Source organism: Panicum hallii, chromosome 5 (assembly GCF_002211085.1).
Source record: "Panicum hallii strain FIL2 chromosome 5, PHallii_v3.1, whole genome shotgun sequence".
NCBI classification, from domain to species: Eukaryota; Viridiplantae; Streptophyta; class Magnoliopsida; order Poales; family Poaceae; genus Panicum; species Panicum hallii.
The window spans coordinates 54722217-54748107 of record NC_038046.1 but is presented as its reverse complement, the minus strand read 5'-3'; the positions used below and the strand labels follow the sequence as shown (position 1 = coordinate 54748107).

General features: G+C 49.6%; 4 protein-coding genes across 4 annotated transcripts; 1 reads left to right on the top strand and 3 right to left on the bottom strand.

Moving 5' to 3' along the window:
- Positions 1-1813: 1813 nt before the first annotated feature.
- Positions 1814-5431, top strand: LOC112895220 (L-Ala-D/L-amino acid epimerase). Its single transcript, XM_025963153.1, has 7 exons — positions 1814-2402; positions 3135-3245; positions 3335-3551; positions 3709-4042; positions 4189-4250; positions 4744-4817; positions 5109-5431. The coding sequence occupies exons 1-7, from the start codon at positions 1878-1880 to the stop codon at positions 5112-5114; spliced, it is 1329 nt and encodes a 442-aa protein (XP_025818938.1). The 5' UTR covers positions 1814-1877; the 3' UTR covers positions 5115-5431.
- A 754-nt stretch (positions 5432-6185) lies between these two features.
- Positions 6186-8219, bottom strand: LOC112895221 (putative glutamine amidotransferase GAT1_2.1). Its single transcript, XM_025963154.1, has 3 exons — positions 7978-8219; positions 6883-7850; positions 6186-6789 (listed from the first exon to the last, which is right to left on the bottom strand). Exons 1-3 carry the CDS (start codon positions 8069-8071, stop codon positions 6541-6543), a joined length of 1311 nt encoding a protein of 436 aa, XP_025818939.1. The 5' UTR covers positions 8072-8219; the 3' UTR covers positions 6186-6540.
- Positions 8220-12202: 3983 nt separating this feature from the next.
- Positions 12203-15317, bottom strand: LOC112895144. The gene is made up of 6 exons (XM_025963021.1): positions 15083-15317; positions 14460-14677; positions 13497-13701; positions 13322-13407; positions 13100-13191; positions 12203-12966 (listed from the first exon to the last, which is right to left on the bottom strand). Exons 1-6 carry the CDS (start codon positions 15197-15199, stop codon positions 12716-12718), a joined length of 969 nt encoding a protein of 322 aa, XP_025818806.1. The 5' UTR covers positions 15200-15317; the 3' UTR covers positions 12203-12715.
- A 713-nt stretch (positions 15318-16030) lies between these two features.
- On the bottom strand, positions 16031-25805 carry LOC112892808. The gene is made up of 7 exons (XM_025959917.1): positions 24843-25805; positions 24007-24039; positions 22792-23867; positions 20680-21619; positions 17706-17741; positions 16392-17550; positions 16031-16293 (listed from the first exon to the last, which is right to left on the bottom strand). The coding sequence occupies exons 1-7, from the start codon at positions 25495-25497 to the stop codon at positions 16257-16259; spliced, it is 3936 nt and encodes a 1311-aa protein (XP_025815702.1). The 5' UTR covers positions 25498-25805; the 3' UTR covers positions 16031-16256.
- Positions 25806-25891: the final 86 nt, after the last annotated feature.

Sequence of the window (25891 nt, the reverse complement as noted above, 5' to 3'; positions counted from 1 at the left end):
TTTTTTAACCACCATGATGGCGACACCGAGCCTTTCAAGGTTAGAGAACTACGGAAAACGACACGGCGAGATCAGCATAGTGATTGCCAGTGCTGACCACATGGATGACGACGGCTGGTGGCAGGCTGAACCGCTTCAGATATCCGCATCTCCCCGTCCTCCTCATCTTCAGACGCCCAATCAGCAGTCAGCAGCCAGTGCTTAGCTCGAGCCTGGCAATTCAGTAAACAATGCCGTGCCCTAGACAAGGCTATGCAAACCTAATTCTGGTCCTAAACTAGCCTCCTCCACGGAATGCGATGTGCTCATCAGCTCAAAAGATCTAGGAGGAGTAGTTGTCGCTGCACTGCAGATGAAAAGGAAGTGATGCCTTGCGATCTTAATCGTGCGTGGTTAGTTGCCCCCGCCGGTGAATTATATTCTCCTCGGCCGTCCAAGTTTCCAAGGGGCAGATGGATGCATAGTTGCCGGCCCTAGCTGGTGACGAGGACGAGCAGTGCTTTCTGTCCGGTCCGGCATCCAAAGTGATCCATCGCAGCTCATGGATGGCTTCCTCTTTTGTCAACGTGAAATCACACTACTCAGCTGACGGAGACCACACCAAGAGTGAAGACTCGTCCTCGGTTTCTTTTTCTTCCTTTGAGAATTTGAGATGGAGTGGTGGCAGCAGCTAGCAGACTTCAGATATCGTCTGAAAAAAAAAACAGACATAAGCAGAGATGCTTGCTAGCAGATGGTAGTATGCATCAGGGAAAAGCAACCGAAACGGACGTTCACCGGCCCGTTGTAGCGGACCCACCTGTCACGGACACGTTCAGGCCGGTCAAACGGGACGGGGCTCGGACTGACGGGGGGCCGAAGCACAGCCCCGAACGGGACGTCTGATGTGTGCCCTCGCGCTCCGCAACGAAACACCACGAGCGATGCGGCACCGCGCGATGAGCTGCCACGCCGTGGCATCCGCGCGGCGCCAACGTGTCAGCGTCGCGGAATCCGGAATCCACGCCACGGCGACGACGGGGCCCGCATGTCGGTGGCTGCGCAAGCGATCCGCCCTCCTCTCCGACGCCACGCCCGTATCCGACCGTCGTCCTCGACGGCATCGTCCACACAGCCACACTACTCGCCACGGCAAGTGGCTGCAGCGCAGGACCGTGCCACAGAGAACATATCTATCATTACAAACGGGTGGCTAGGTACTACCATGTTACCAAACATGATAATATTTCTATACGTGCATATAAAATTTCAATAAAAATATGAATATACAAAGTATGCAAGCATCCACCATCATATAAAATTTATAATGCAACTGAAATTCGTGTGATGAGAGAAATTAGCCTATGAATAGTAGCAGGTTAAGGGTCTGAAATGAACCGTTGCAACCCGCACTATTAAAATATTAATTTCTTCTTTTTATTGCATCTTGTACAAGTTTTTGTTGTATCTCAAATTTTTGCATCATGGTACAATGTGATTTGAACTATCCATTTATATTTTTGTTAGAATTTTTTGAATAATGTAGATGCACAAATTTGAAATGGCAATACGGTAACAGCGTAAGGGTTCTAACACCAGAGATGTTCTCCCGTGCCACAGGATGCTCACTTGTCGCTTTGTCGCCGCCGGCCTGCAAGCCGGGTCCGTGTGCCAGTGACTCAGCTGGTCACCGCCTACTGGCTCCTCTCGTCCCACTGACACCGCGGGACCCACAAAAACTCCCCATCGAGCGCCGGCGCAACACCAACACCAACCGCTGCTCTACTATAAACGAGCGCCCCAGTGCGTCGCTCCCCCGTGCTCGCCCGCCTCACTGCGCCGCTTCCCCGGGAATCCCGCCGGCCCGGCTTCCGGTCTCCGCTTCTCCACTGGTGGCCATGGACCCCTCGATCTCCTCCGCGTCCTCGCCTCTTATTCGGCTCTCCGGGAATCCCGCCGCCAGCCCGGGCGCCAGCCCGCGGCCCGGCCTCGTCGCGGCCGCCCGCCAGCCCGGCTCCTCCTCCTCCTCCTCCACGCGCCTCCGCGCCGTCTCGCCGTCCCCGTCCCCGTCCCCGCCGTCCCCCGTGGAGTCGTTCGGCTTCGGCGCGCTCAAGGAGACCTTCTCCGTGGACGTGGCGGCGGCTGAGGCGCGCCCGCTCGACGTGCCCCTCGCCGCGCCCTTCACCATCGCGTCCTCGCGCCTCGAGGCCGTCTCCAACGTCGCCGTGCGCGTCGAGCTCCGCAGCGGCGCCGTCGGATGGGGGGAGGCGCCCGTGCTGCCCTCCGTCACGGCCGAGGACCAGCCGGCCGCGCTCGCCGCCGCGGGCCGGGCCTGCGACGCGCTCGCGGGCGCACCCGCGGCGCCGCTCGGCGCCATGCTCCAGGAAGTCGCCGGTGTCCTCCCGGGACACGCCTTCGCCTCGGTGAGGAATCCGCACCTTGTCGTCCGGCTCATCACCAAGTAAAATTTGCCTTCTGTTACGCAGTTACCGTGTGGGTAGACAAGTGTTTGATCGTGAGATACGAACGTGATTCGCGTTGACAAGTCCAGGATGCTGTGGAAATCTGAATTTTTCGAATGTGGTGATCCCGATGTTGATGGGGCGACTGCAGTTTGAAGTATACACTTCGATGTAGATGGGAATTGTCTTTTAGGCGCTGAATTACTGAAGTGATGTGCACGATAACCAATTTCTGCAGCCAGTACCCATGTTTCTTCAGATGCATAACTGAAAACTAAGCTTGGTTATATCCGCTAATATTTGCTCTGGTCTCTGGATGGTAACTGTGCCTGGTAGAATTGTCCTTGAATACCCATTTGACCTGTAAAATTGTTGATTACTTACAAGCTTAGAACAGTTCGTTCAGAATACAAGCCACTCAACCAAACAATTTTATATCAATTAAAACCCTACCCTAAGCATTAAGGTCCTTTCCGCGCGGAAAAAATGATTACTTCTTTTAGCTCATGTGGAAGTGCTCCATTTATATATATATATAAAAAGGACTGGTGAGGAATAAATGTAAAATCAGACATGCATTAACATATGTTTCTGATATTCTCAATGGCTACTCAAGTGTTTGGCTGCTGCTTTTTACTTCAGACACAAGATTTCTCGTTGCATCTGTATTTGATTGTATATTTTCCAATTAAGGCTAGAGCAGGAGTGGAGATGGCACTGATTGACGCGGTTGCTAACAGCATTCGCATCCCTCTGTGGAGATTATTTGGAGGGGCATCGGATACAGTGACCACAGACATAACGGTATATGGTCATCCCATCATACTCTGCCTGTATCCAGAAAATTTATAAACACCTTCACCAAAGTTGATATTCCATATTTCCCAACCTAGATTCCAATCGTGGCCCCAAATGAAGCTGCTCAATTGGCTGCAAAATATCGAGGGCAAGGGTTTCAAACGCTGAAGCTCAAGGTTGGGAAAAACTTGAACTCGGATATAGAAGTTCTGAAGGCTATACGGCTCGTCCATCCAGACTGCTCATTTATCTTGGATGCAAATGAGGGATACACAGCTGATCAAGCAATTGAAGTTCTTGATAGATTAAACGGTTCGTACTCCTGCAAAGTCTGTGCTACTATATGGATTCGCCTTTTTGATCTTGCCTCAGTATTTCGAATTTATTAGCTGTTCATCATCTGGATATTCCAACCTTGTCCCAGTATTTCTCCAAACTTATTTTGTTTTTATTCTGTCACTGGTTTCAGAAATGGGTGTGACCCCTGTACTCTTTGAGCAACCAGTTCACAGAGATGATTGGGAGGGTCTCCGTGATGTTAGTATTGTTGCCATGGAGAAACACAAAGTTGCTGTTGCTGCTGATGAAAGTTGTCGGAATTTACTTGATGCTCAGAAAATAATACATGGAAATCTGGCCCATGTTATTAACATCAAGCTTGCAAAATTAGGGGTTCTTGGAGCCCTTGAAATAATTGATGCTGCAAGAAAGGCCAATGTCGCTTTGATGATTGGCGGTATGGTTGAGACTAGAATCGCCATGGGCTTTGCTGGCCATCTGGCTGCTGGGCTTGGTTGTTTTAGGTGCGTTTGTTGTGGAAGTATGAAATATTTTCTTTTACATTGTGATTAGGATGCTGCAGCCCACAAATTGAAAGAAATATCACTTTGTTCGACACCTTATATCTGTTTTCAGCTGCTAAAATTATTCTTGAAACTTATGGATGCAGTTTTATTGATCTGGACACACCTCTTTTACTGTCTGAAGATCCAGTGTATGGCGGCTATGAAGGTAGTCTTACTCTTTCTATATGTCTTCAGTTCCTCTTTTAAAGAAGTAGCCACTGGCAGACTACAGCCATGGCTACTTTTATTAGAAACAGAAAACTACAGTTGTAGGTCCAGTAATGGTTTCAGGACCACAAAGATTCAGTAATGCTTTGATTTCTGCATGTTGTGTCATAGACGTGTTTTTCCTGGACTCAGCCTGCTGAACCCAAACCCTTCTGTATTGCAATTTTTCATTTGAGGAAACTATTTATGCCGTGAAAATCTATAGCATTATGAGCTGGTGGAGTACTGATTTTCAGAGCTGTCATCTCTTTGCCTTGATGCTGCTTATAAACTCAGATATTTTCATCTATAATGCTAATGTCTTGATGTTGCTATGTTTGTTGTTGGCAAATCTGCTCCTTTCTTCCTTGCACGATGCAGACCTTCACAAAACAAATTAAAGCTCAAACTGTGTTTCTAGTTCATATGACTCATACGAATTCTATTGTCAGCCTTTGGACCTCTGTACAAGTTTACAAACGCCCGTGGCCATGGTGGTTTCCTTCACTTGGACAACAATGGCTCGGTATGTCAAGTTATCCCTGTTGCTTACTTACCCTCTGGTTTCCTGTGAAAGTATTGCGTTCTTCGGTTCTTCCCCATGTCGAAGTACTGTATATTTTCAGAACTGACAATATAGCCACCTGCAAACATTGTTTCGAGCTACCGTAAATTCAAAATTCTTTATCATGCAGAGTCACAAATGTCAAATGTTAATTGTGAAGCTCCAAAATAGTAGCATTTCTAAGTTTGTCTAGTTTTTTTCCTAGCGAATAAAAAGTTCTAGAACTCATCAATCTATATGAAACTGTTGCAGAAATGAAGATGATATAGTGGTTTTGTCTGTCCGTCTGGAGCTTCCTCGGGAGCATTGCTGTGCACTCCACACACGCATTGTTCAAATGGACAACCACTGTTGTAACTGGAAACAAACGAGCAATAGGAAGCATGTAGCCTCCAGTTCATTCAGGGTTATAAACCTATAACATTTGATCAGGGTGTAGATAGTATGTATACTCATAAGGCTGTATCAGCTGGCATTGTTGTTTTATCCAAATATCTCAGTAACCGCTGTACAATAAAAAAATATTCCTGGTTGTAAATGTCAATACATGCAGCCCTGTCAAGCTTTTGGTGCTCCATAGCTGTTCAGCTTGAATAAGGCTTGTTCTTCTAATTAAAAGGAAAAAAAACAAAAAAGGGCTTGTCCTGTTTATACTGAAACAACGGAATAGCTGCAGGAGCTGTGCATGTGGCACGTGCCTGAATTCCTGATGCTTGCAGAAAGATTTTCGGAGTACCCGGTAGCATCCAGCGGGGGGCTACAGCCTACAGGGGCGGCTCAGGTTGCTTGGTTTGGAGTTTGGACCGCGGCAGCGCTGCTTCCGTGCCACCTTGCGTTGCGTGCGTTCCAGCACCTCTAGCGATCTGGGTGCTGCTGGCGCCTGCCTGCAGTTTTCATCCTACCACCAGCGACCTCCAGGACAAGCCGGAGTTGCGCACACACTGCCCCCCAAGGCCCCCAACTGGCCAACAACTTTTTAGTGTGCCCACGCCAGTATGCCCGTGAGGTGATTTACTCTCGTCTTTTGATCATTGCGCCTGCCTTCAGTTTGTGTGTCGCCGTCTGATACCGATGGCTCTCGGATGTCCTCCAAATTCATTGTGCAGTTGCGGCGGGAAAACGTTTTCTCGGCCAGTAATTATTTGTGTACGAAAATCGATTGCTGAAGTTAAAAGTTCAGTTCAGGTGGTGGCCTGAAATATTTGAGAGAAGGTTGAAGGAAGCAACTGAGCTGAACTTGTGCTGCAAAACTAGGCTGCATAGCAAGTCAAACCATCCGAGATTCTGACCGGGTAGCTCCCATGCCAAACCTGAGCTGCAGTGTACGAGTACCACCTGATCTCGAATTCTCGATTACTAGACCTGCTTACTCCGGATGAGAATGACGTCACCTCGCCTGCTCGTCAAACGTCATCCCTGTCAGTCCAGGAGATGGGCTCAAGCCTTGGACCTGCGTTCTCCGGCCGGTGCATTGCACATAGACGCCAAGTCAAACAAGCAGAAACTAACCCGGAGAAACCACAATACTTCTCGAACATCACGGCAATAACATTACAGAATACTAACCAATAAACACTTGCCTTGACACCCAGTTTTTCATGCTAATAGTAACATCAGGGCGCAAAACAAGCTGCCGGTGTCGGCACGGGCACGCGTCCGGACACGCTACGCGCGCTCGAGCTCTTCACTCGTGCAGGTGCAGCGCCTGCAGCTTCCTGTCGAGCACCTCGGAGCAGATCCTGCCCATGGTCTGGTAGAAGGACGCGAGGTCCGAGAGCTGGCCCACCGTCATCTCCGCCATGAGCGCCCGCGCCGCCGCCTCGCGCCCGTCGCTCAGTTTCAGGCTGTTGAGGTACCCCGACGCGTTCCGCACCGTCGCGCCCATCTGCTTCAGCCGCTTCTCCTGCTGCACGCTCAGCGACGCCGTGTTCGACTGCACGCACACAAAGTTAGCTCGACCGGACTTGGCTTCGTTCGCGTTCGCACCGGCATGGGCGGCGAGAGCAAGCGAATGTGCTTGGCTTACCTCGAGGAACTCGGCGCCAGCGTCGAGGTCGCGCTGCTCCGCCGGCTTCGTGTGGGCGCGGCCGCCGGAGAGGTACTTGTCCTTGGCGAGCGAGAAGCTGCGGAAGATGACCTTGCGCCGCCTCTCCATCTCCTTTTTCAGCTTCGGCGACGCGGGGAGGGCGCTCCGGGGCACCACGGCGGCCACCTGCTTCTCCTGGTACGCGACCACGGCGCGGACGAACTCCTGGTAGGCCCTGGCGCACCCGGGGTAGTCGAACTCGTCGGAGCCGGGCTTGCGCATGCGCTCCGGGTGGAACTGGAGGCCCATGATGAACTTGCCCTCGCCAGGGTTGTACGCGTCCGGGTCGTAGAACCCCTCGACCAGGCCGTCCGGCGCGAACGCCATCGGCACGAACCGCTGCGCCAGCCGCCGCACGCCCTGGTGGTGGTAGCTGTTCACCATCAGCTGCTGCGCACCGCCGTCCTCGCCCTCGGCGAGGTCGTCCGCGAACCACTCGTGCAGCGGCGTGCCGGGAAGGACGCGCACCGGGTGGCGGTGCCCATCGTAGTCGTCGTAGTTGATGTGCCGGACGGCGGCGGCCGCGGGACCCAGCTCGTGCTCGACGTCCTGGTACAGCGAGCCGCCGCAGGCGACGTTGAGCACCTGCGAGCCGCGGCAGATGCCGAGGTAGGGGATGTTGCGCTCGAGGCAGCGGCGTGCGAGGCGGAGCTCGATGGAGTCCTTCTCGTGGTCGGCGGCGGCGTCGCTCGGGTGCAGGCGCCGCACGGCCTCGAGCTGCTCCGGCGAGAGAGCGCCGGCGGCGTCGTCGGCGGACTCGTAGAGCGAAGGGTCGATGTCCTCGCCCTCGCAGAGGAGCACGCCGTGGATGGGCTCGAACGAGTCCAGCAGCGTGTGCACGCCGGCCACGCGCGGCACGATCACCGGCACCGCGCCGTAGCCCACGATGAGGTCCAGGTGGTACTCCCCTGAGGAAGCAGAAGACAAACACCGCACGCGAGCGCCATGCAGGCGTCAGCCACCACCGTCCAAAATAACCAAATCCATGGGCTCGACTAACGAAACGACCAGAGAAGATTAGATAGAAAAACTCACCGACGAAATCGACGAACTTGTTCTTGCGGACGGTGCGGCGGGAGACGATGAGCACGCGGGGGAGGACGCGGGAGAGATCGGGGGAGGACGACATGGCCGCCGCCGCCGCCGCCTGCAGTGCGAAGGCAATCTCGATCGTGTGACTAGCTAGCCTACCGCGATTAGGCTGCTGCGGCTTCCCTTTGTGGAGGGAGCGAGAGCTCTTTGGTTTCTTGGATTCGATGGGACGGGGAGGAAGAAGGGTGGAGGTGTATTTATAGCTGGCGATCGAGAGTGTTTAGCTGGCCGGGATCGATCTTATCACGAAACGATTCTGAGCCGGACGTTTCTTAATCCATGGCGACGTGCGCAATCCAACTCCGTCTGGGCGCCGCGTTACAGGCGGGGGTCAGCTCTGTCCAAGGTCAAAGGGGGCGAGTGCAATATTGCTAGCGACACCCAAAAATAAGTCTCCTCATGCATGTTGTCGAAATCATGGTTGGATGGATGCCATAATGGATATATGGTCGTATCGGCCTTATCTAAATATACATACATAGTACTATTCGATTACTACTACCTTCACAATCTTTTGTCTAATCAGGAAAGTTAAGGATGCACTGCTCTTAATCTTTTCATGCCATTCTGTTCATCGCCAAGGATTGCCATTCATTGTGAATGATACTAATTGACGTAATAGATGGTAAACCTTGATGTGGTAGAAAATTAAGAAGTTGCAAATCCTTAACTTCCACGTTACTATTGTAACTCGCCCCTAACTTCATCAACTGGATGCCAAAGAAACTTACTATTATACTACCTGCGTCCCAAATTACAATTCGTTTTGATTTTTCTAGATACATCTATTTTGCTATGCACCTAGATATATACTATATTTAGATACTCCCTCCAGTCTTATAATGTAAGGCATTCTAGCAATTCTAAGATAGATTAAGGGAGAGTACAAAAGACGCATGTACCCTATTTAATACCTGGTTTGGTTGTCATTTTGCTGATTTATGGCTGGATGGGAATAATTAGTTTTCAAAACATCCTAAGATGACTTATATTTAGGTACAAATTTTGAACCCTTCAACATCTTATATTTCAGGATATAGCAAAAATTATCTAGAAAAGCTAAAACAAATCATAATTTGGGACGGAGGGAGTAGTAGTTAACTTGGCATACAATTGTATACTATCAAGCATGCATAGGTTTAGGCCACCATGTTTTTGTAGGTACCACATGAAAGAGATAAAATAGGTAAGAAGAGGATACAATTGCTAATGCAACTCGTGAATGCAGAACATGTGGAAAACGTGAGACTGAGTAGGAAGAGGTTGATTGATTTACAAGTCTCAAAAGGAAAATTCCGACAAGCTCCCTTTTTCTCCCTTTTCTCAAACCACACAAATGGTCGATGCATCAAAACATTCTAAAACGAAATACACGGGGTGCAATCCCCCGTTGCAAACACCCACTTTGTTAGATGGCACAAACACATTAGCAAATAAGCTAGGCAGCGTGTGGATGGGGCTGCTGTATCATCTGCACACACCGGTCCAGTTCACTAATCTTATCGGGCAAATATTTCAATACCATGGGGCTGACGAGATGGTGTTTTGTTTTAAATTCCTGTGCATAGCCATACTGAGCAAGATGATGGACGTTGGAGGGTCAAAGGACAAGAAGCATATGCTAGGGAAGAAGCATGTGCTAACTTGCTTCCAGTTGATTTGACCAATTATCCTTGTTGTTTAAGATCTTTTTGTTGACAAACTTGTGGGCACTTAAGATCTGTAAACTCATCAGCACACCGGTAATAATAGTGAAGATGCAAAGGAAAATATATAAGCTCGTGCCAGAGAAGAAGCATGGGCGAGCTTGCTTCCACTTGATCAATTTTGACGAACTATTTTTGTTTTTAAGTGAAATTTGACAAACCTGTGGGTAGTACTTATGATCTTAAAGATGGGAATCGAACTCACCAGCCTACTGTAGCCAGTCAATGGAAATGCAAAGGACATTTATGATTTATCAAACGCTAAGCAAGAAGCATGTGCTTCGTACTCGCACTTGATTTTGACAAATTGTCCTTGTCGTTTAAGTAAAATTTGACAAACTTCACTAGATAGCTAGAGACCTTGATAGGAACCGGACTCACCAGCACACGCACTACTCAGTGGAGGATCAAATAAAGGACAATGATTAAGCATGCTTAGCAAGAAGCATGTGTTGCTCGCTCTTAACAGCGAAATGTTAGCCTCGCTCGTTGTTTAATTAACTGTATTTTGACGGAGATAGCCAGGAGTGGTTGGGGACCTCTAGCTTGCAGATGGGGACTCGAGGCTATGCGGTTGGCGCCGACGTGTGCGTTGGAGGGGTGGTTATCCAGGGGAGGCTCGATACGGCCAGTGACTTGCTGCTGACGTGTCCAAGCGCGCGTGCGTCAACGCTAAGCCCGTCTCGTCTGGCCCTGCGCTTAATCGCCTTGCTAATTACCAACCCCTTAATTCCATGCAGATTTACACCGTATACTTTTTGTGCGAGGGATTTACACCATATACTAGTACTTTGTACTTAATTAGTGCATGTGCATTATGAAGTGTGCAGCGTAGAGTATGCGTGTGCCCTTCTGCTCAGGCGGTCTGCGTCATTTGTCACTACATCATCCGAACATAAATTCAGTAAAAAAAAGAAGTAGTAGAGATTCTGGTCAGTCATGTGTTAGGGCCTAAATACTCTGTAGTTGGCAGGGCAGCAGGCACATCACGAGCAAGGTTAGTTTGTACAAAGTATTACTGTCACGCGCCTATGCGTGTAAGAGCGTGATGAGCCGTTGGCATTCTTTCACGCGGTCCGCGCGCGAAACATGTCACCATGTCGATCATCTTCAGAGAATATGTTCTGGTGAAGTAGTCAAGACTCTGGTCATTTTTTTTATCAGGGCCTAACCTACCACATTGTCCTTTTATTAGTTGGACCGTAAAGAAAGGGCGCCACGATGCACCTTTACTATCTCCGTCCCCTGAACGAAATGAGAAAGGAACATCACGAACAAGAAGGCTAGCTCGCAAAGCAGAAAGTATTTTTGTCAGTCGTTGTCACCACGCGCATACTACATACATGCCTGTAATAAGGGCATGGGACACGTTGGGCGCACGCACGGTGATCAGAGTGAGATCACCGAGCTGACAGCACCAATGCTCACGAGTCAACATGACCCCCACAGCACGTCGATCGATTGAGAGCCGCATGTGTTCCCATGCCGAGCTATCTGCTGGGAGGAGCCAGAGCCAAGCCAGGGAGGCAGCCAGGTGCCCGATCCGCGTGCATGGCCGACGCGTGGACGGAGAGGAGCTGGGGGACCTGTGGCTGTTGTTGACTTGTTGGCCAGTGCGGTGCTGGGTGACGGTTCCGGTTCCGACAGGGTTCGCAGGCCGCGATCACTAGGGCCACGCCTCCCTCCAACTCCAAGAAAGCGGTGGACGGACTCAGCTAGTGCACTCTGCACGTAGCTCTTGTCGGGGAGGAGGTGGTATCTGGCCTGCATCTGGACTGGTTGCCATCTAGGGGAGGTCCTCCTAGGACGCTTCAAATGGGGATCACACATTCACACTCCAGTACTCCACTATGAAAAAGCTCGAGAGAAATGAATGTGTTTAGTTCGCACCAGAATCTATCTCTGTTTGATCGTAATTATTAGCATGGCCAATTCGGCTCTGTTTTTCAAAACGAAAACAAGGAGGGAAATCTGAACGAAAAATGGATTTTGTTTTTGAATAGAAGAACACTAGATTTACCAAGGCTGAATGAAACTCTCTTCAGCAACAATGTATCCCCCTCCCCGTATGTTACTGGCACAAGACAAAAAGTTTCAGCATTATTCAACGAATGAAATGAAGTTCTGGAACCAAAAAAGGTTCATCATCAGGACGCCATGAGGCGGCCGGCTCCCAAGAACGTCTTCTAGTCTATCCTAGCAGATGAACCTGGCTCCTGGGGCTGTCTGTATTGTGCAGCCGCGAACCCGGCTGCCCGAGAGCCTGAAAGGCCATCTGCAGCTGCAGGGCGCTGTCACGGCACCGCACCGATGATGCCATTTCAGCATTTCTCAACAAACGGAGAGAGCCTGCACCTGCTCATTCACTCATCACACACAGCCTAGCTAGTACTTGGCCTGTAACTGTCATGCAACTAAGCACGCACGAGATGGCTCGGCGGCTCGACCTCGACGCCTCGCCGCGCCTACCCGTCAGTCTGCTCACCTCAACACCAGTGCACAAGTCGGAGTCGTCGCTATTTCTGTACGTTTCCTCACTTTCTTTGAGCAAGGACTAGTCACGTGTTTCACGCAATTAAACACTGCACGAACTGATGGTGTTTCTCATTTTCTCTACATCTACCATTTTTCTGATACACTTTCTCCTGAAAATTTCACGGATACAGAAAGCATTGAAACAACAACGACTGGATGAACACTTTGTATATGTTCTTGGTTGCACATAGTATATGTTCTTGGTTGCATTGTACACAGGGGCGGAGCGAGGGCCCGTGTTGGGCGAGCTACGGGCCCGGCCTTGCTCATCCCATGTAAATTACTATGGCATTTAGGCATAAAGATTATTAGGTATAATTTTAATCAGTCTCTTACTTGCCTATTGGTTTAGCCCGAGTTGGAGGGAGTTTCCAGCTCCGCCCCTGAAACTGTGCATGTGACCGAACAGTTGGTCGATCTCCAACCCTGGACCGAACCAATCACCATCTCCTGCTTGGCGCGCGCCGGGCGGCGAAGAACCGGTGATCCGGGTGGTCCGCGCGCAGGAGCCTGATCCAGGCGTCAGCGGCCTGCGCGAGGGACGCCGCCAGCTGCCGGTCGCGCCACCCCGGCGTCCACGCCGCGCCCTTCAGCTTGTACGACGCCATTGCGAACGTCGGGAGCCACATCGCCGTCACGGGCGCCGCGCGTGCGGTGGCGGGGCCCGTCGGTTTGGGGCAGTGGCCGGCGCCTGAAAACGACGGGCAAAACAAGGGCAACCAGATGATTCCTGGAAATTTTCGTCAGCGTCTGCTCTGAGTGCAGACGATCGGTGGTGCCATGTCACTATGTCAGTGCTGAAGCTGAAAGGGTCGCGAGTGCACCTGCGAACTGCGTGGAGAGGGAGTAGTAGGTGAGGAAGCAGGCGTCCAGGTCGCGCTGTGTTGGTCCCGCCGGGATCCCGTAGATCGGGTACCTGAAATTGTGTCCAGAGGTTGCTCTGTCAGCAAATAGATTTCTGAGCAACCATGCATACCCAGAACAAGAAAGATACGGCGAGTCGGCGACGCGTATCGAGTGTTCTAGCACTGTGTGTGCTACCATACCATGCAACGGAGATCCAGCTGGCTGGCGAGAGATCGCAGCTCCTGAGGGTCTGCAGCTCTGGAAACCGCTTCGCGAGGCTGCAAATCTGCACCGAGCCAGAAGTGTGCTTCGTCAGACATTCAGACAAGCAAGAATCATGATGGCAAGGCTGGCGAGTGTCTCTGTCGGACATGCCTTGTCAGCCAACGGCTCGCGCTGGTAGGGAGGCTCGGACTCGAGAAACTCGAAGAGGAGCTGCTCGTGGCAGCTTCCGGACTCGCATTCGTCGCTGGAAGCTTCGCTGCCGCTGGAGCTCTCGCTGGTTTCCTGCACCGAGGACGCCTTCGCGCTGGAGCTTGTCTCATGCTCCGTGTCGCTGTCGCTCTCCTCTGCACCCGTCCTGCGTTGGACATCAGTTTCAGCAACAATCAATCAGTAGGGTTAGTTGGATACCATGACCCCGTGACCACAAAAGGGGCACCGTTCTTGGCCGTTCTTTGCATACGGTTTGTACCTATCATGATGTAGTAGTACTATAGGTGTCCTAGGTTTTGCTACCGAAGATAACCGATATGCGCCAAAGAAGTTTCCTGAGTTCTATGCTGACACATTCAGAAAACCGAACCTCTACGTTTGAGCAGCCCAAATTGATTCTGAAGACAGCTCTACTTTACTGCTAAAATGAGGATTCACGACAAAGTTTTGATAAATTAGCTAACGCGTACTATTTGCTCAATATCTAGGTCAATGTTCAGAAGTCACTATTTTACTCGGTAGATGAGCCTTCAAGACTGGCTTGTCTTTTTGCTCCCTTTTCTTGAAACATTGGTCACTCAAGCAGATAAAAACTACTGCAACACTGTATGTTCTTGCTCCCTTTTCGGAGGAACAACATGTTTTCTGAAGCCGCGTGCTGCCAAATGTACTTATACAGCACTTGTCGTGTTGGTCCCAAGCGAGTTTTCAGTAACATTAATCTACATTCGCTGAACTTAATGTAAGAGCAATGCTACCGATTGCTTCAGCTTGCAGCTAACAAGTGTTCTCACGAAGCAATTGGTAGCATTGTTCTTCAGAACACTTGTAATGCGCAACGGGAATTGCGAGATGTTCATCACGAAGAAACATGGTGACTTCAGAAGGATAATCGTGTATTACCTGGAAGGGCCGACGTGCCTCCTGAATCCGCCGTAAAGCTGGATTGCAGATAGGTAGGGGACGTAGTACTGAACAACGCCATCGCTGCAACCGTTCAGAACAAGAGGTACAGCGGTGCCGTACGCGCTGCACTCCCTGAATGCGTCCCAGAGGTCTCCCAGAGTGAAGAACGGCAACGAATCATCTTCATCCGATTGACTCCAGCCCTTCATGCCCTCCTGCAAAGACAACCAGACTTCAGTTCTGCGCTGCAGATCAATCTGAATGTAATGCAGAACAGAAGCAGGTGAGGAACATCTGAAATGCTACTGTAGGGACTGCAACTGAACCGCATCTTCTCTGTATTGAAAGGGCCATTCTAACAGGCAGCCAAACTCTGAACTTGTAAACCAGTTTGTTCATTCTTTGTTTTTACAGAAATTGAATGAACATATGAACACAATCACAGCCAGAAGAATAATCTTAACATAAAAGCTTCTGCACAACTGAAACTGGAGTCAAAAGTCCCTGTAATAATACTGTAAGGCAACTAATCGCAATTGTTCCTTTTGTGGTTCTAGCAGTGCATCGTTGAATCAAGCACAGAAACAAAAAGAAAAATGAAGAGGTGTATCTGCCATTACCTTGGAGGAGCAGCTGGGCGTAACCACAGGCGTAGTGGCCTCGAGGAATCTCTCCAGGTTACAGCATCTCGCCGGCGCATCGCCGCCGGCGAACCTTCGGCCACAACTCGCAGCCATCTCCGGTATCCTCTGCTGCCGTGTGTGAATCGAGCCTTTGAAGTGGATTCTTCTCCTCCTGGCGACGGTGGGAGGGAGTTACGAGGGTGGTTTCCGATCAGTTCAATTACGCGCTGAAACAGCTAATCCTAGTTCGATTACGAGCTGAAACAGCTAATCCTCGCTATTAATAAGGCCAGTGGCTTCCAAAAGTGGCGCGCATGCGCTGGAGCCGGAGCGGAAAAAAATTAACCCGCCGAGGTAGCGGGATGGCGACGCGTGTCAAGGCGGGTACGTGGACGGCGCGGATGGGGTTGGCAGCGCGGGCGGGAGGGATTGGACCGGCCTGAATCTGGGCGGGGGAGCAGGCCGGGGGCGGCGTGCTCCGTGAGTCCGTGGGCTTTTAATTTACGCGGGCAACCGGACGCCGGGCCCACTGGCCAGCGCTCCGCACTTTTGTCAGGATCCTCCTCGCCACCTCGATTTCTGATCACAGAATGCACTGGGCGGTTGCCCTTGGACTTGAATATGACTCCACTACTCGATAGATTAGTTTGTAAAATGAAAAGGCACATGGGGTGGCTTTCATGTGGCAGAAGAGCCTAATTCATGTGGCGTTGCCAATAAGCTAATGCATGATTAGACATTGGATAGTTTGTCATTGTACGAATCACGAATGATTGGACCAACTCTTTTGAGAATTTTGGGGCTTCTCTAATAGAATACAAGATTTGTCGTAGAAAAAAAAATGTTGTGCTTGGCTCGCGTGAGCGAGTTTGCAGGTTTTGGGCTTTTTGGGCCGAAGTGTTTTGAATTGGAAACTCTACAGCCCCTCGTTGTTGGGCCTGTTTCTTCCTGAACCAATCATCACTTCTATTGCTTGCATTGAAGGACCACAGTATCTACCCTAACTACAATCACTGAACTGCACACTACATTGCTGTTACATCGTGTCCATCCTCGTATTTGTCCCTCTACCCAAACTGCACGAAACCATGTGTGACCAATCTATCTTTGCTTCTTGCTATGTCTTGTCTCTCAGGTATCTAGCACTGGTGTACGAACTCCAATCCTTTTGTTACGCTGTGCTCTCCGGTGTATGAACTCTTGAGCTACTGAAAAAAAATCAGTATAATCCCGTCAGTGATCACACGGAACTAGCAATCGGCATTGCACAAATTAATAAAGTAGAGTCCGCGGCAAACAAACGCACCGCAGGGTGAAACCCGAGGTAGAAGACGGGTAGCTCGACGGGTGCGATGGCGACGGGGAGTTGGACGGAGAAACGTGGTACGGTCGCGGCGGCATCGCCAGCTCGTGGATGCTCCTCTCCAGCATCTCCAGCACCCTGCTCATCGACGGCCTGCTCGCCGGCACGGTCTGGATGCACCAGAGCCCGATCAGCGCCATCTTCCTCGCGATCTCCTCGTCATCAGCGGCTCCCGCGCCGCGGTCCTGGAGGAGGCCGCCGTCCTGGAGCAGGTGGTCGTAGATCCAGAGCGGGAAGAAGAGGTCGCCGCTCGACTTCTCGGCGTAGGCCTTGACGTTGCTCCTCCCGGCGACCATCTCCAGCAGCAGCATCCCGTAGCTGTACACGTCGGACTTGGTGGAGATCACCCCGAACCCCCGGGAGAAGACCTCCGGCGCGATGAACCCGATGGTGCCCCGCGCGTCCGCCATCGACAGGATGCTCTCCTGGGGGCTGCACAGCTTCGCCATCCCGAAGTCGGCGATCTTGGGGCGGAAGTCCGCGTCCAGGAGCACGTTCTGGGGCTTGATGTCGAAGTGGATGATCCGCGTGTTGCACCCCTCGTGCAGGTACTCGAGCCCGCGCGCGATGCCGGCAGCGACCTCGTGCAGCGTCTCCCACCCCAGCGCCGCGCCGGGGTCGTCGGAGAAGATGTACCTGTCGAGCGAACCGTTGGGCATGTACTCGTAGACCAGCGCGCGCTTGGAGCCCTCGAGGCAGAACCCGAGGAGGGTGACGATGTTGACGTGCGACGTCCGGCCGATGCTGACCACCTCGTTCAGGAACTCCTCGCCGTTGGGTCGGGAGTGGTGCAGGACCTTGACGGCGACCTCGCGTTCGCGGTTGCCGCGGGAGGCGCTCAGGACGCCGCTGAACACCACGCCGTAGCCGCCCTCGCCGAGCTTGTGCTTGAAGGATTCGGTTATCTTCTTGAGCTCCGAGTACCTGTACCTCTTGGGCGCGAGGTCTCCGTACTTTTGCAGTAGCTTTTCGACGTTTGCAGTGTCGCTACTGCCGCGTCTGTCCATGATGCTGGGTAAACTGAAGCTGCGGATTCGTCGACGAAACTTGAGGATGATGGTGAGGAATGCCAACAGCAGGCCGAATGTGATCGACAAGGATACTGAAAATTGAACACGAGATGGTACGCATCATCGAGTAGAACTGCGCGGCAGTTTGTAACAATGCGGTAATCACGACTTTGTAGCATTTTTCTTGAACTGATCGTGACGTGTATCTGAAAGACTGAAACATGCGAAACATATTGAATATGCATACCTATCAGAATGACCTTCTTGCCGGACTTCTTTGCATCTGCGAGGACAAAAGCCATTTGATTTTAGTTTCAGTCAATGGACATTATCATCAATCAAGCAAATGAGCTCAGCGTTTCTCTGACTAATTACTGAAGAATCCAAGCGCTACCTAACAAACTATAGTTACACACGATGGTGATACAGTTGGTGTACTCCGCATGCAATGAGATAAGCAAACTTGCGTCACTGATTTCGTGGTACACAGTTGGTACGACTAATATGCATCTGGACTCCTAGTACCCAACTAACACTCCAAAACAGCAACCGTCTGACTAGTTTACTGAAGAATCCAAGTAAGACCTGACAGATGCTAGTTAAATATGAAACGGATACATTGTGTATGCTCAGAATAATCCATGGGATGGTGGACAAGTGACAATTGTGTTATCAATCAAGCAACTGATCGAAGCATTTCTCTGACTAGTTACTGAAGAATCCAAGCAATATATCTGACAGAGACTGGATGCAACTGGATGAACAAATGACAATCTCCACTTGCCTCATTGATTTCGTTTCGCAACTGCCGCGCAGTTGGTGCGACTAGTACGCTTCTGGACTCCTAATCTTCAACCAGCACTCCAAAAAATAGCAACACACGAAGGCAAACTAACGCGGGTCTGGCTTGCAGAGACGACGCGTAGATGAACAGGAAATCAGTTCAAAGGCCACGACTGCTGCCGCGTGCCTCGTCCAATCCACACGATGAACGCATGCTGAAAACGGCTACCAATCAAACGGAAAAAAGGCATCTCTCCGGGGACACGTAGCTAGTTGGATCTTTGTTCTCACCCATTGTGCTTTGGAGAAAGTCAAGGATAAGAAGGTGAGGATCCACATTTCGCAGCCAGTTCTTTGCTTGCGGCTTTAATTCGCCGCTGCACCGTCGACGTCGGCGACGGCGAGAGGAGGACCACGGCCGATGCTTCCGGCGGTTGGCTCTGATTAGTTTTTTCGTGAGTAGGAGCCTAGGAGGACCATAGCCGATCCATTCTGAATTGGGGTAGAACTAGTCGATGCGATGAGATCATGCCAGCGAGAGAAATGTTGACCTTTGGCTAGGAGGAAGTAGTACTAAACAAGTCAATGCTATTGGTACTCGTTTTAGAGGAGGACTACTATTGGTAGTCATCTGAATTACCTCGTGCTAAAGGTAAAAGTACAGACGTAAACACCGAAAGTGACTGAACATTATTTCTTTCCAGTGGTAAAGTCACAGCATTTGGAGTTTCTATTAGATCCCGTATAGATCCGTGTGGCTAAATTTTAGTCGCGTGGTTTGTTTGGACACTAATTAGAAGTATTAAATATAGACTAATAATTGCATAAGTAAAGGCTAAAAATGAAGGCTAATTCACAAGACGAATCTATTAAGTCTCCATCTTCATCATTATCACATGTTTACTGTCACTACTACGAAAAATATTTTTAGGGGAGGGTAAAAACGTATTTTTAGGGGCGGATGCGGTACCCACCCCTACTTCTCGTAGTTAAAATTATGATTTTTAGGAGCAGTAACGCGCCCGTCCCTAAAAATGATTTCTAGGGTCGGGTCACGGCGTGACCCGCCCTGTCGCGACCCTTAGAAATCGATTTGCGATTTCGTAGGGGTGGGTCACGGCATGACCCACAGATCGATTTCCAGAAAATAAGAAATAAAGAAACTGAAAACAACAAAATAAAAAATAATATTGCAGCCAACCAGTCACCACCACAAGCCTCTTGCTATCAAATTACAATTTTTTTGACAAAATATACACATTTGCATCACACAGGGTTCAAACTGCATACCTCAGGCCTCACACTTACCTTCCTCTCCACCACACTGCACAATCACTTATGACTTTATGGGGTATGTTATTATTTTATATTAATTCTAAAATTAATTTGTAGGGGCGGGGACATCATTACCGGCCCCTATAAATCGTTTCTAGGGGCGGGTGACACCACCACCCGCCTCTAAAAATATTTTTTCATTTTATTTCAAAAATTCATTTAAATCTTTACATATAGCAAAACAAATAAAAAAATAAAACTTCTACGCTATGGTTATTGTGAACTATAGATAAAAAATATGCTAAATATATTTTAATATATATAAAGATTAAGATTGTTGAAACCATAAAGTATGACTTGAGTTGTATGAAATACTATATAGTCATAGCCATACGTAGATTCATAATACTTTTTTGGATAATTAAATAATCTTAAATAAAAAAGTTATCAACTAAGTTTTAGATCTAGTTATTCTCTACAATTTTGGTATAAAGTTTGACTTCATCCGAGATCATATGAAAAATTTTGGTCCATGCCGTACAATTTTGGTATGATTTGTTTTGCGTTGAGCCATTTTCTAGGGACGGGTCATGCCATCACTCGCCTCTAGAAATGCCACTATTTTCAGGGGCGGGTGGTGGCGTCACCCGCCCCTATAAATGCTATTTTTAGGTGCGGTTGATGCCATGACCCGCTCCTGAAAATGATGCCTATTTTTAGGGACGAGTGATGGCATAACCCCCCTAAAAATGCTTTTCTTAGGACGGGTCGGATGTTATATTATCCCTGCTCCATTTGTAGTATACCTTTTGACCCGTCTCTAGAAAAAACGGGGCGTTGCTATAAATCATTTTTTATAGTGTGTGGCACAACATTATCAAATCATGGACTAATTAGGCTTAATAGATTTTTCTTGTAAATTAGCCTTCATTGTGTAGTTAGTTTTATAATTAGTCTATATTTAGTACTGTCCAAACATCCGATGTAACAGTGACCAAAGTTTAATCGGGAAGTTCCAAACAGGCCCTTGCTATGGAAGCAATCAGAATGTAATCGGAACGAGCACTATAGCATTTGAAATTTTAGATCGCGGTACCGTTAATCTGAAGAAGAAGAAGCATATATAAAATTAAGTTCAGTAACATAGGTGTATATACACGTACCGCATCTTGTCGGCCGTGACGAGCCGTCGGAGCAAATGCAGGCGAACGCGTCGGCGTTGGCGTCGTACCCGCACCTTCCGCCGCTGGCATTGCACGCCGCGCAGTCCCCGGGCGACGCCCGCCACTCCAGCTGGTACCCGCCCCTCAGCAGCTTGGGGTAGTCCGCCGCGGTCGCGCCGGGGGAGCCCGGCAGCACGGGCACGACCGAGTAGTCGCAGTCCCCGGCGACCGCCCTCGCGGCGGAGGTGTTGTACCTCGGGTCGAGCCGCACCAGGGCCTGCGTACCGGGGCACGTCACGTTGACGAACCCGGGCGGCGGCGCGCCGGCGGCGGCGTTGCAGTTGGAGTTGAAGAGGAAGACGAGCTGCGCGTTGGTGCTGCTGGCCGTGAACGGCGCGAGGCTGAGGCTGGCGGAGACGTCGATGCGCGGCACGGGGCAGCCGCTGGCGTCGGTCTGGACGTTGTCGTTGGCGACCACGAGCGTGCGGTTGCCGTAGGAGACGCGGAGGATCTTGTACGCGCCGCGGAAGGAGCGCGCCAGCGAGGCCTGCCCGCCGCGGCAGTCGACCTGGAACGCTGCCGGGCCGCACGGCGCCGAGGAGGGGGAAGCCTGGTCCGGGAGCCAGAACGGGTAGGCGATGGTCAGGTTGCCGCACGCCCTCGGCGCGCAGCTCGTCGCGGCCGCCGCCGCCGCCGCGTGCAGCAGTGCTACTAGAAATGTTGCTACGGCGGAGAGGAGCAGCGGTCGGGCACGCACGGCCATGGCGGCGATCTGGTAGCAATGAATGATGGTTTGTGGTTGGTGGCCGTGGCGATCGGCGAGGAGGAAGGGTGCGTGTACTTTGTACAAGAACAGGGGCCGCCGGTTTGACTTGTTTGAGCTTTGGGGTTGAAAAATAATTTTCGTATTAGCTCGCACGGTCGTCTGATCGTCTCTGACCTGGACCTTTTCAGGTGAACGTGTGAACTTGATTTGGCTTTGCCGTCGGCTTATTGGCAAGGTGCCTAGATGCTGCGCTGCGCATGCTCCGAGTGCGACTGGTGCAGAAAGCGCACGCCGACGTGATGCTCGCGCCAGCAGTTTGGTAGGTGAGCGCGCACTGAACCTTCTTCTTCTTCTTCCTGTTTTTTGTTTTTTGAGAGGAACGCACTGAACCTTCTATCCTGACTCCACGAGCAGTTTCAAAGGAAGAGAAAAATGCAGCGGCAGTTGTGATTGGGCCGTCGAAGACAGAGCGCGTAATGGGCTGCTCGCACGTTATTTCGTGCTAGGTGGGTTCATGGGCCTCCGACCGCGCGCTCTGAGATGAGGATAGTCGTCGGGCCACTCGGCGGCACTTTCTGCTTGTTACGGCCATGGGCCTGACCACTTTCTCACTCATGTTTGGTGGGCTTTGAAAGCCCGTAAGTGGTGAGTTCGGGTTCTGCCCCGACGACGGCGGCAGAACCGCAGAACGGCGTCTAGCCGTCTACTATCGCGTCTGCTGCAGCAGTTTCCGGTCTCGCCGTCGTCGGCTGCGGCTCGCCGGAGCTGCGGCAGTAACTCTCACCACGAGATTTTTTGCTAGTTTGCCGTCCGGAAATCGTTGAGCAGCCGCAAATCCGGATCCTTCCCCGTTCCACCGTCGACTTGAAGCCGATGGTCAGGGATGCAGAGGGGACGGATCATGGATGGGGCAGCGCAACCCTTGGCCTGTCAGCAATGGAGGTACGTGCGGGGTGCTTGCTGCTTTCTTCGTAGCTGGTTCATCAGCGGGGGCCGGAGACCGCCAAGGAACCAAGTAGGTAACGTGCTCTCTGATTGTACCGTAGATTTACCCATTGTTGTGGTTTTGCTAGTTATCACACTGTATGTGGATGGTGTGCTGCCTCTGCGCGGATAGTGGTGCTTGGGTGATGGAAAATGGAAAAAGCTGTTAATCAGACAAGAATGTGAAAACTAGGATTTAGCCCACACACTGAGTCACTGCCTTTCTGTATGTGTGTTATTCATCTATAGAAAGAACATAGCCATAATTCAAAGGTGCTACAATAACACATTTTCATCATTTTGCTTTTAACTGACATTATGAACCACAAAAATGAGGATTCCAATGGGAAATATCTTGGTTAAGATGAGAAATGTGATTGGAGTGAGGGGCAGGAAAGGAATGGCTTGGGTGGAATTTCCAATTCGCCGATGTTCTTCTCCAGCATTTCTGTGACTGTGCTCATGGAAGGACGATTTCCTGGGGCCATTTGTATGCACCATAAGCCGACTACAGCCATCTGCTTTGCAGTCTCTTCCAGGTCGCATGTGACTTCATGGCTTTGCAAATCTTTCACTAAGCAGTCATAAATCCAGTTTGTAAAATACGCTTCACTAGAATTCTCAGTATTTTCTTTAGCGTTTGTTCTTCCTCTCACCATTTGTAGTATCATCATCCCGTAGCTGTAAACGTCTGACTTAGTTGACACAACTCCAAACCCTCTATAAAGCACTTCAGGAGCAATGAAACCAATGGTGCCTCTTGCATCAACCATCGAGAGAGCACTATCCTTGAGGTGACACAGTTTTGCCAATCCAAAATCAGCTATTTTGGGACAGAAGTTTTCATCAAGAAGGATGTTGTGGGGCTTAATATCAAAATGGATGATGCGGGTGCTACAGCCCTGATGCAAATACTCCAGACCTCGTGCGATGCCAATAGCTATTTTCCTTAATTGTTCCCATCCAAGTTCTGACTTTAAACTCTCTGAATAAATGTACTTCTCTAAAGAGCCATTGGCCATGTACTCATAAACAAGGGCCCTCTTAGATCCCTGTAAACAAAAACCAAGTAAACTGGCAATATTAACATGAGAAGTCCTACCAATACTAGTGACTTCATTTAGGAATTCCTCTCCATTGCCTTTGGATCCTTTTAAGAGTTTCACAGCAACCATACGGCCGTCTGGTAGACTACCCTTGAATACTGTACCATAGCCACCCTCTCCTAATTTTTCCTTGAAACATCTTGTTGCTTTCTTCAGATCTGAGTATCTGTACCTCTTCGGGGTTAGTGATTGATATCTCCTTAGTATCTCTTCCGTGTTTGATTTATTCTGAACATGCTTTTGGAGAATGAACAGGTTGAGTTTTTGTTTCCGACGGTATATGATCCAAAGAAGACATGTGAAAAACACGCCAGCTGCAGCTGAGAGGGAACCTATAATTTCAAAAGAAAGAATAAAAACCTTCAATGGAAATACACTTGTAGCAAGTTGATCCTATTCTGTATAACATAAGAGCTCCCCGCTGCCACTTTGGATAGTACATGCATGTATAGCTCAACAGGCAAAACATACCTATTAAAATTAGTTTGATGTTGCGCCTCCCATCTGCAAGAAATACTGACTTTTTAACAAAATCTCAAATACAATGGTAAAAGGAAAATATCCAAGAATGACAATCATAGTGTTATTGGAGGAATGTAGAAAACAGGCGCGATGTGATCAGAGATGGTGGATTTAGACTGACCTACTGTGCTTCGCTGTGACATCATGGTAGCGTCTAATTTTCTCAATATTTTCCTTTTTTGATGGACAACATTTACTTTCTAAAATTGATTTTCCATTTTTTCTCTAAATTTATATTAAAGTTTTCTTTACTAATGCAGTGCGTTACCTGTTGCAAGATCTTTACATGTACATTAATTACAAAAATGCCACGACCAAACTGAGGTGTTTTTAACAATACCGCCTGCTTGTAATTTTTTAAGAATATTCTGTGATTAGTTAAAAACACTGTAGTATTTTCTGCTGTTTTCTACCAGACTGAGTGTGAAATCAAAATGTGCTGATTACAAGGCCTTGACTCCCTTTAGTTGGCATGTGAACTCTCAATCTTGCAAATTCCGGAAATTCCATTGTCATTGATGTTTTTAATTTCGTCCTTTATCTGGTGTGTTTTAATATAAATTAGCTAACGTAAGATGATAGAACATAGAAGTATAATTCTACTGTTCTGTAAGTTCCTTAACATTAATAAGTAGGCAAGCATAACTTAATATGTCACAATAAGGCATGAAAGCAGTTTTTTATATTTCAAATGCAGTAGAAGAATCTGAACTTTTGTATATCAGAGACTCTGCTTCTATCCCCATTAATTGATTTGATTTTAATAATTTCAGAAATGAACTTACCAGACGGCAGCTGCCACGTCAAGAGGAAGCCATCGCTGATGAGTTGCTCATAGTTCCTTGCGTTCACCTTGCCGAATGTCCCCAGCACTGGCACAAGAGTAGTGCTACAGCCATCCACTGAGTACTGCGTATAGCTGCTCGAGTCATTGTAATGCCCCCCAACTGCAACACGAACAAACAAGCTGCTGCTGCATTTCGTCTCCACAAGCCCCCTATCCGCCTCCGGTATCTTGGTGCAGTTGTAGAAGATGAGGTTCAGATTGACAGGGCTGATCGAGAATGGAAGGCCAACTTTGGAGGAGGTGTTAGCAGTCAGAACATGGCAGCCCTTTGAGTCGGATGCGCTGAAATCTGCAAGCTTGTGGATATCGGCGACAAGCAAGGAGCTGTTGTCATAGAAGATGTCGAGAATCCGGAACCGGTAGTTACGACGGTAGTACCCGAGGTATGGGATGCTGTTGTTGCAATGGACCTCGAAGCCCAGTCGGCCGCATTTTGTATCGGCTGCCTGCTCCGGGACGAATCCGAATGGGTCTGCGATAGTCAGGTTGCCGCATGTCTTGGGAGAGCAGTTAGCCCCTTGATCAACTGTTTCGACGGCTGCTGCTATCTGTGAAAGAGTCATGCACAGCAAGAGCAAGCTGATGGAGGACATCGGAGCAGAGGTGATAAAATCGTGGAGATAAGAGTTCGGAGATGCACACAAGGAGGTAGGAATGAGGTGGATATGAAGTACTTGTTGGCTGGCTGATCATTGAGCAGTGGAGTGCCCGAAGGGCAAGTCTTGACCACGGAGTTGATACGACTGAAGTCTGAACCATAATCACCGCACAGTGACTGATCGAGTATGCTTTTGATCACAACACCATGGTCGTATTGGCTAGCTTAGTCCAGTCACTGTCATAGCTTCTAGTCGTTTGTAGTAGCTTAGTCCAGTCACTGTCATAGCTTCTAGTCGTTTGTACCAACTACGTAAGTTTGCTTGTGTTCGCTGCACCTGGTTGCGGTGACTCGAGGACTGTACAGCTGAAACCAATTGAGAACGAAAG

Bases quoted from the DNA above. Each gene is read 5' to 3' on its own strand.
- LOC112895220 (XM_025963153.1), top strand. From the start codon at position 1,878: ATGGACCCCTCGATCTCCTCCGCGTCCTCGCCTCTTATTCGGCTCTCC. The intron at 3,246-3,334 runs GTATATGGTCAT...TTCCCAACCTAG, and splicing joins CAGTGACCACAGACATAACG to ATTCCAATCGTGGCCCCAAA. The intron at 4,251-4,743 runs GTAGTCTTACTC...TTCTATTGTCAG, and splicing joins AGTGTATGGCGGCTATGAAG to CCTTTGGACCTCTGTACAAG.
- LOC112892808 (XM_025959917.1), bottom strand. From the start codon at position 25,497: ATGTCCTCCATCAGCTTGCTCTTGCTGTGCATGACTCTTTCACAGATA. The intron at 24,040-24,842 runs GTAAGTTCATTT...TATTTCTTGCAG, and splicing joins GACGTGGCAGCTGCCGTCTG to ATGGGAGGCGCAACATCAAA. The intron at 21,620-22,791 runs TAACCAAGATAT...GAAAAGGTCCAG, and splicing joins TCCAATCACATTTCTCATCT to GTCAGAGACGATCAGACGAC.
- LOC112895144 (XM_025963021.1), bottom strand. From the start codon at position 15,199: ATGGCTGCGAGTTGTGGCCGAAGGTTCGCCGGCGGCGATGCGCCGGCG. The intron at 13,192-13,321 runs GTATGGTAGCAC...ACACAATTTCAG, and splicing joins AGCTGGATCTCCGTTGCATG to GTACCCGATCTACGGGATCC. The intron at 12,967-13,099 runs GTGCACTCGCGA...CGTCGTTTTCAG, and splicing joins CCTCTCCACGCAGTTCGCAG to GCGCCGGCCACTGCCCCAAA.
- LOC112895221 (XM_025963154.1), bottom strand. From the start codon at position 8,071: ATGTCGTCCTCCCCCGATCTCTCCCGCGTCCTCCCCCGCGTGCTCATC. The intron at 7,851-7,977 runs GTGAGTTTTTCT...CTGCTTCCTCAG, and splicing joins CAAGTTCGTCGATTTCGTCG to GGGAGTACCACCTGGACCTC. The intron at 6,790-6,882 runs GTAAGCCAAGCA...GTGTGCGTGCAG, and splicing joins CTGGCGCCGAGTTCCTCGAG to TCGAACACGGCGTCGCTGAG.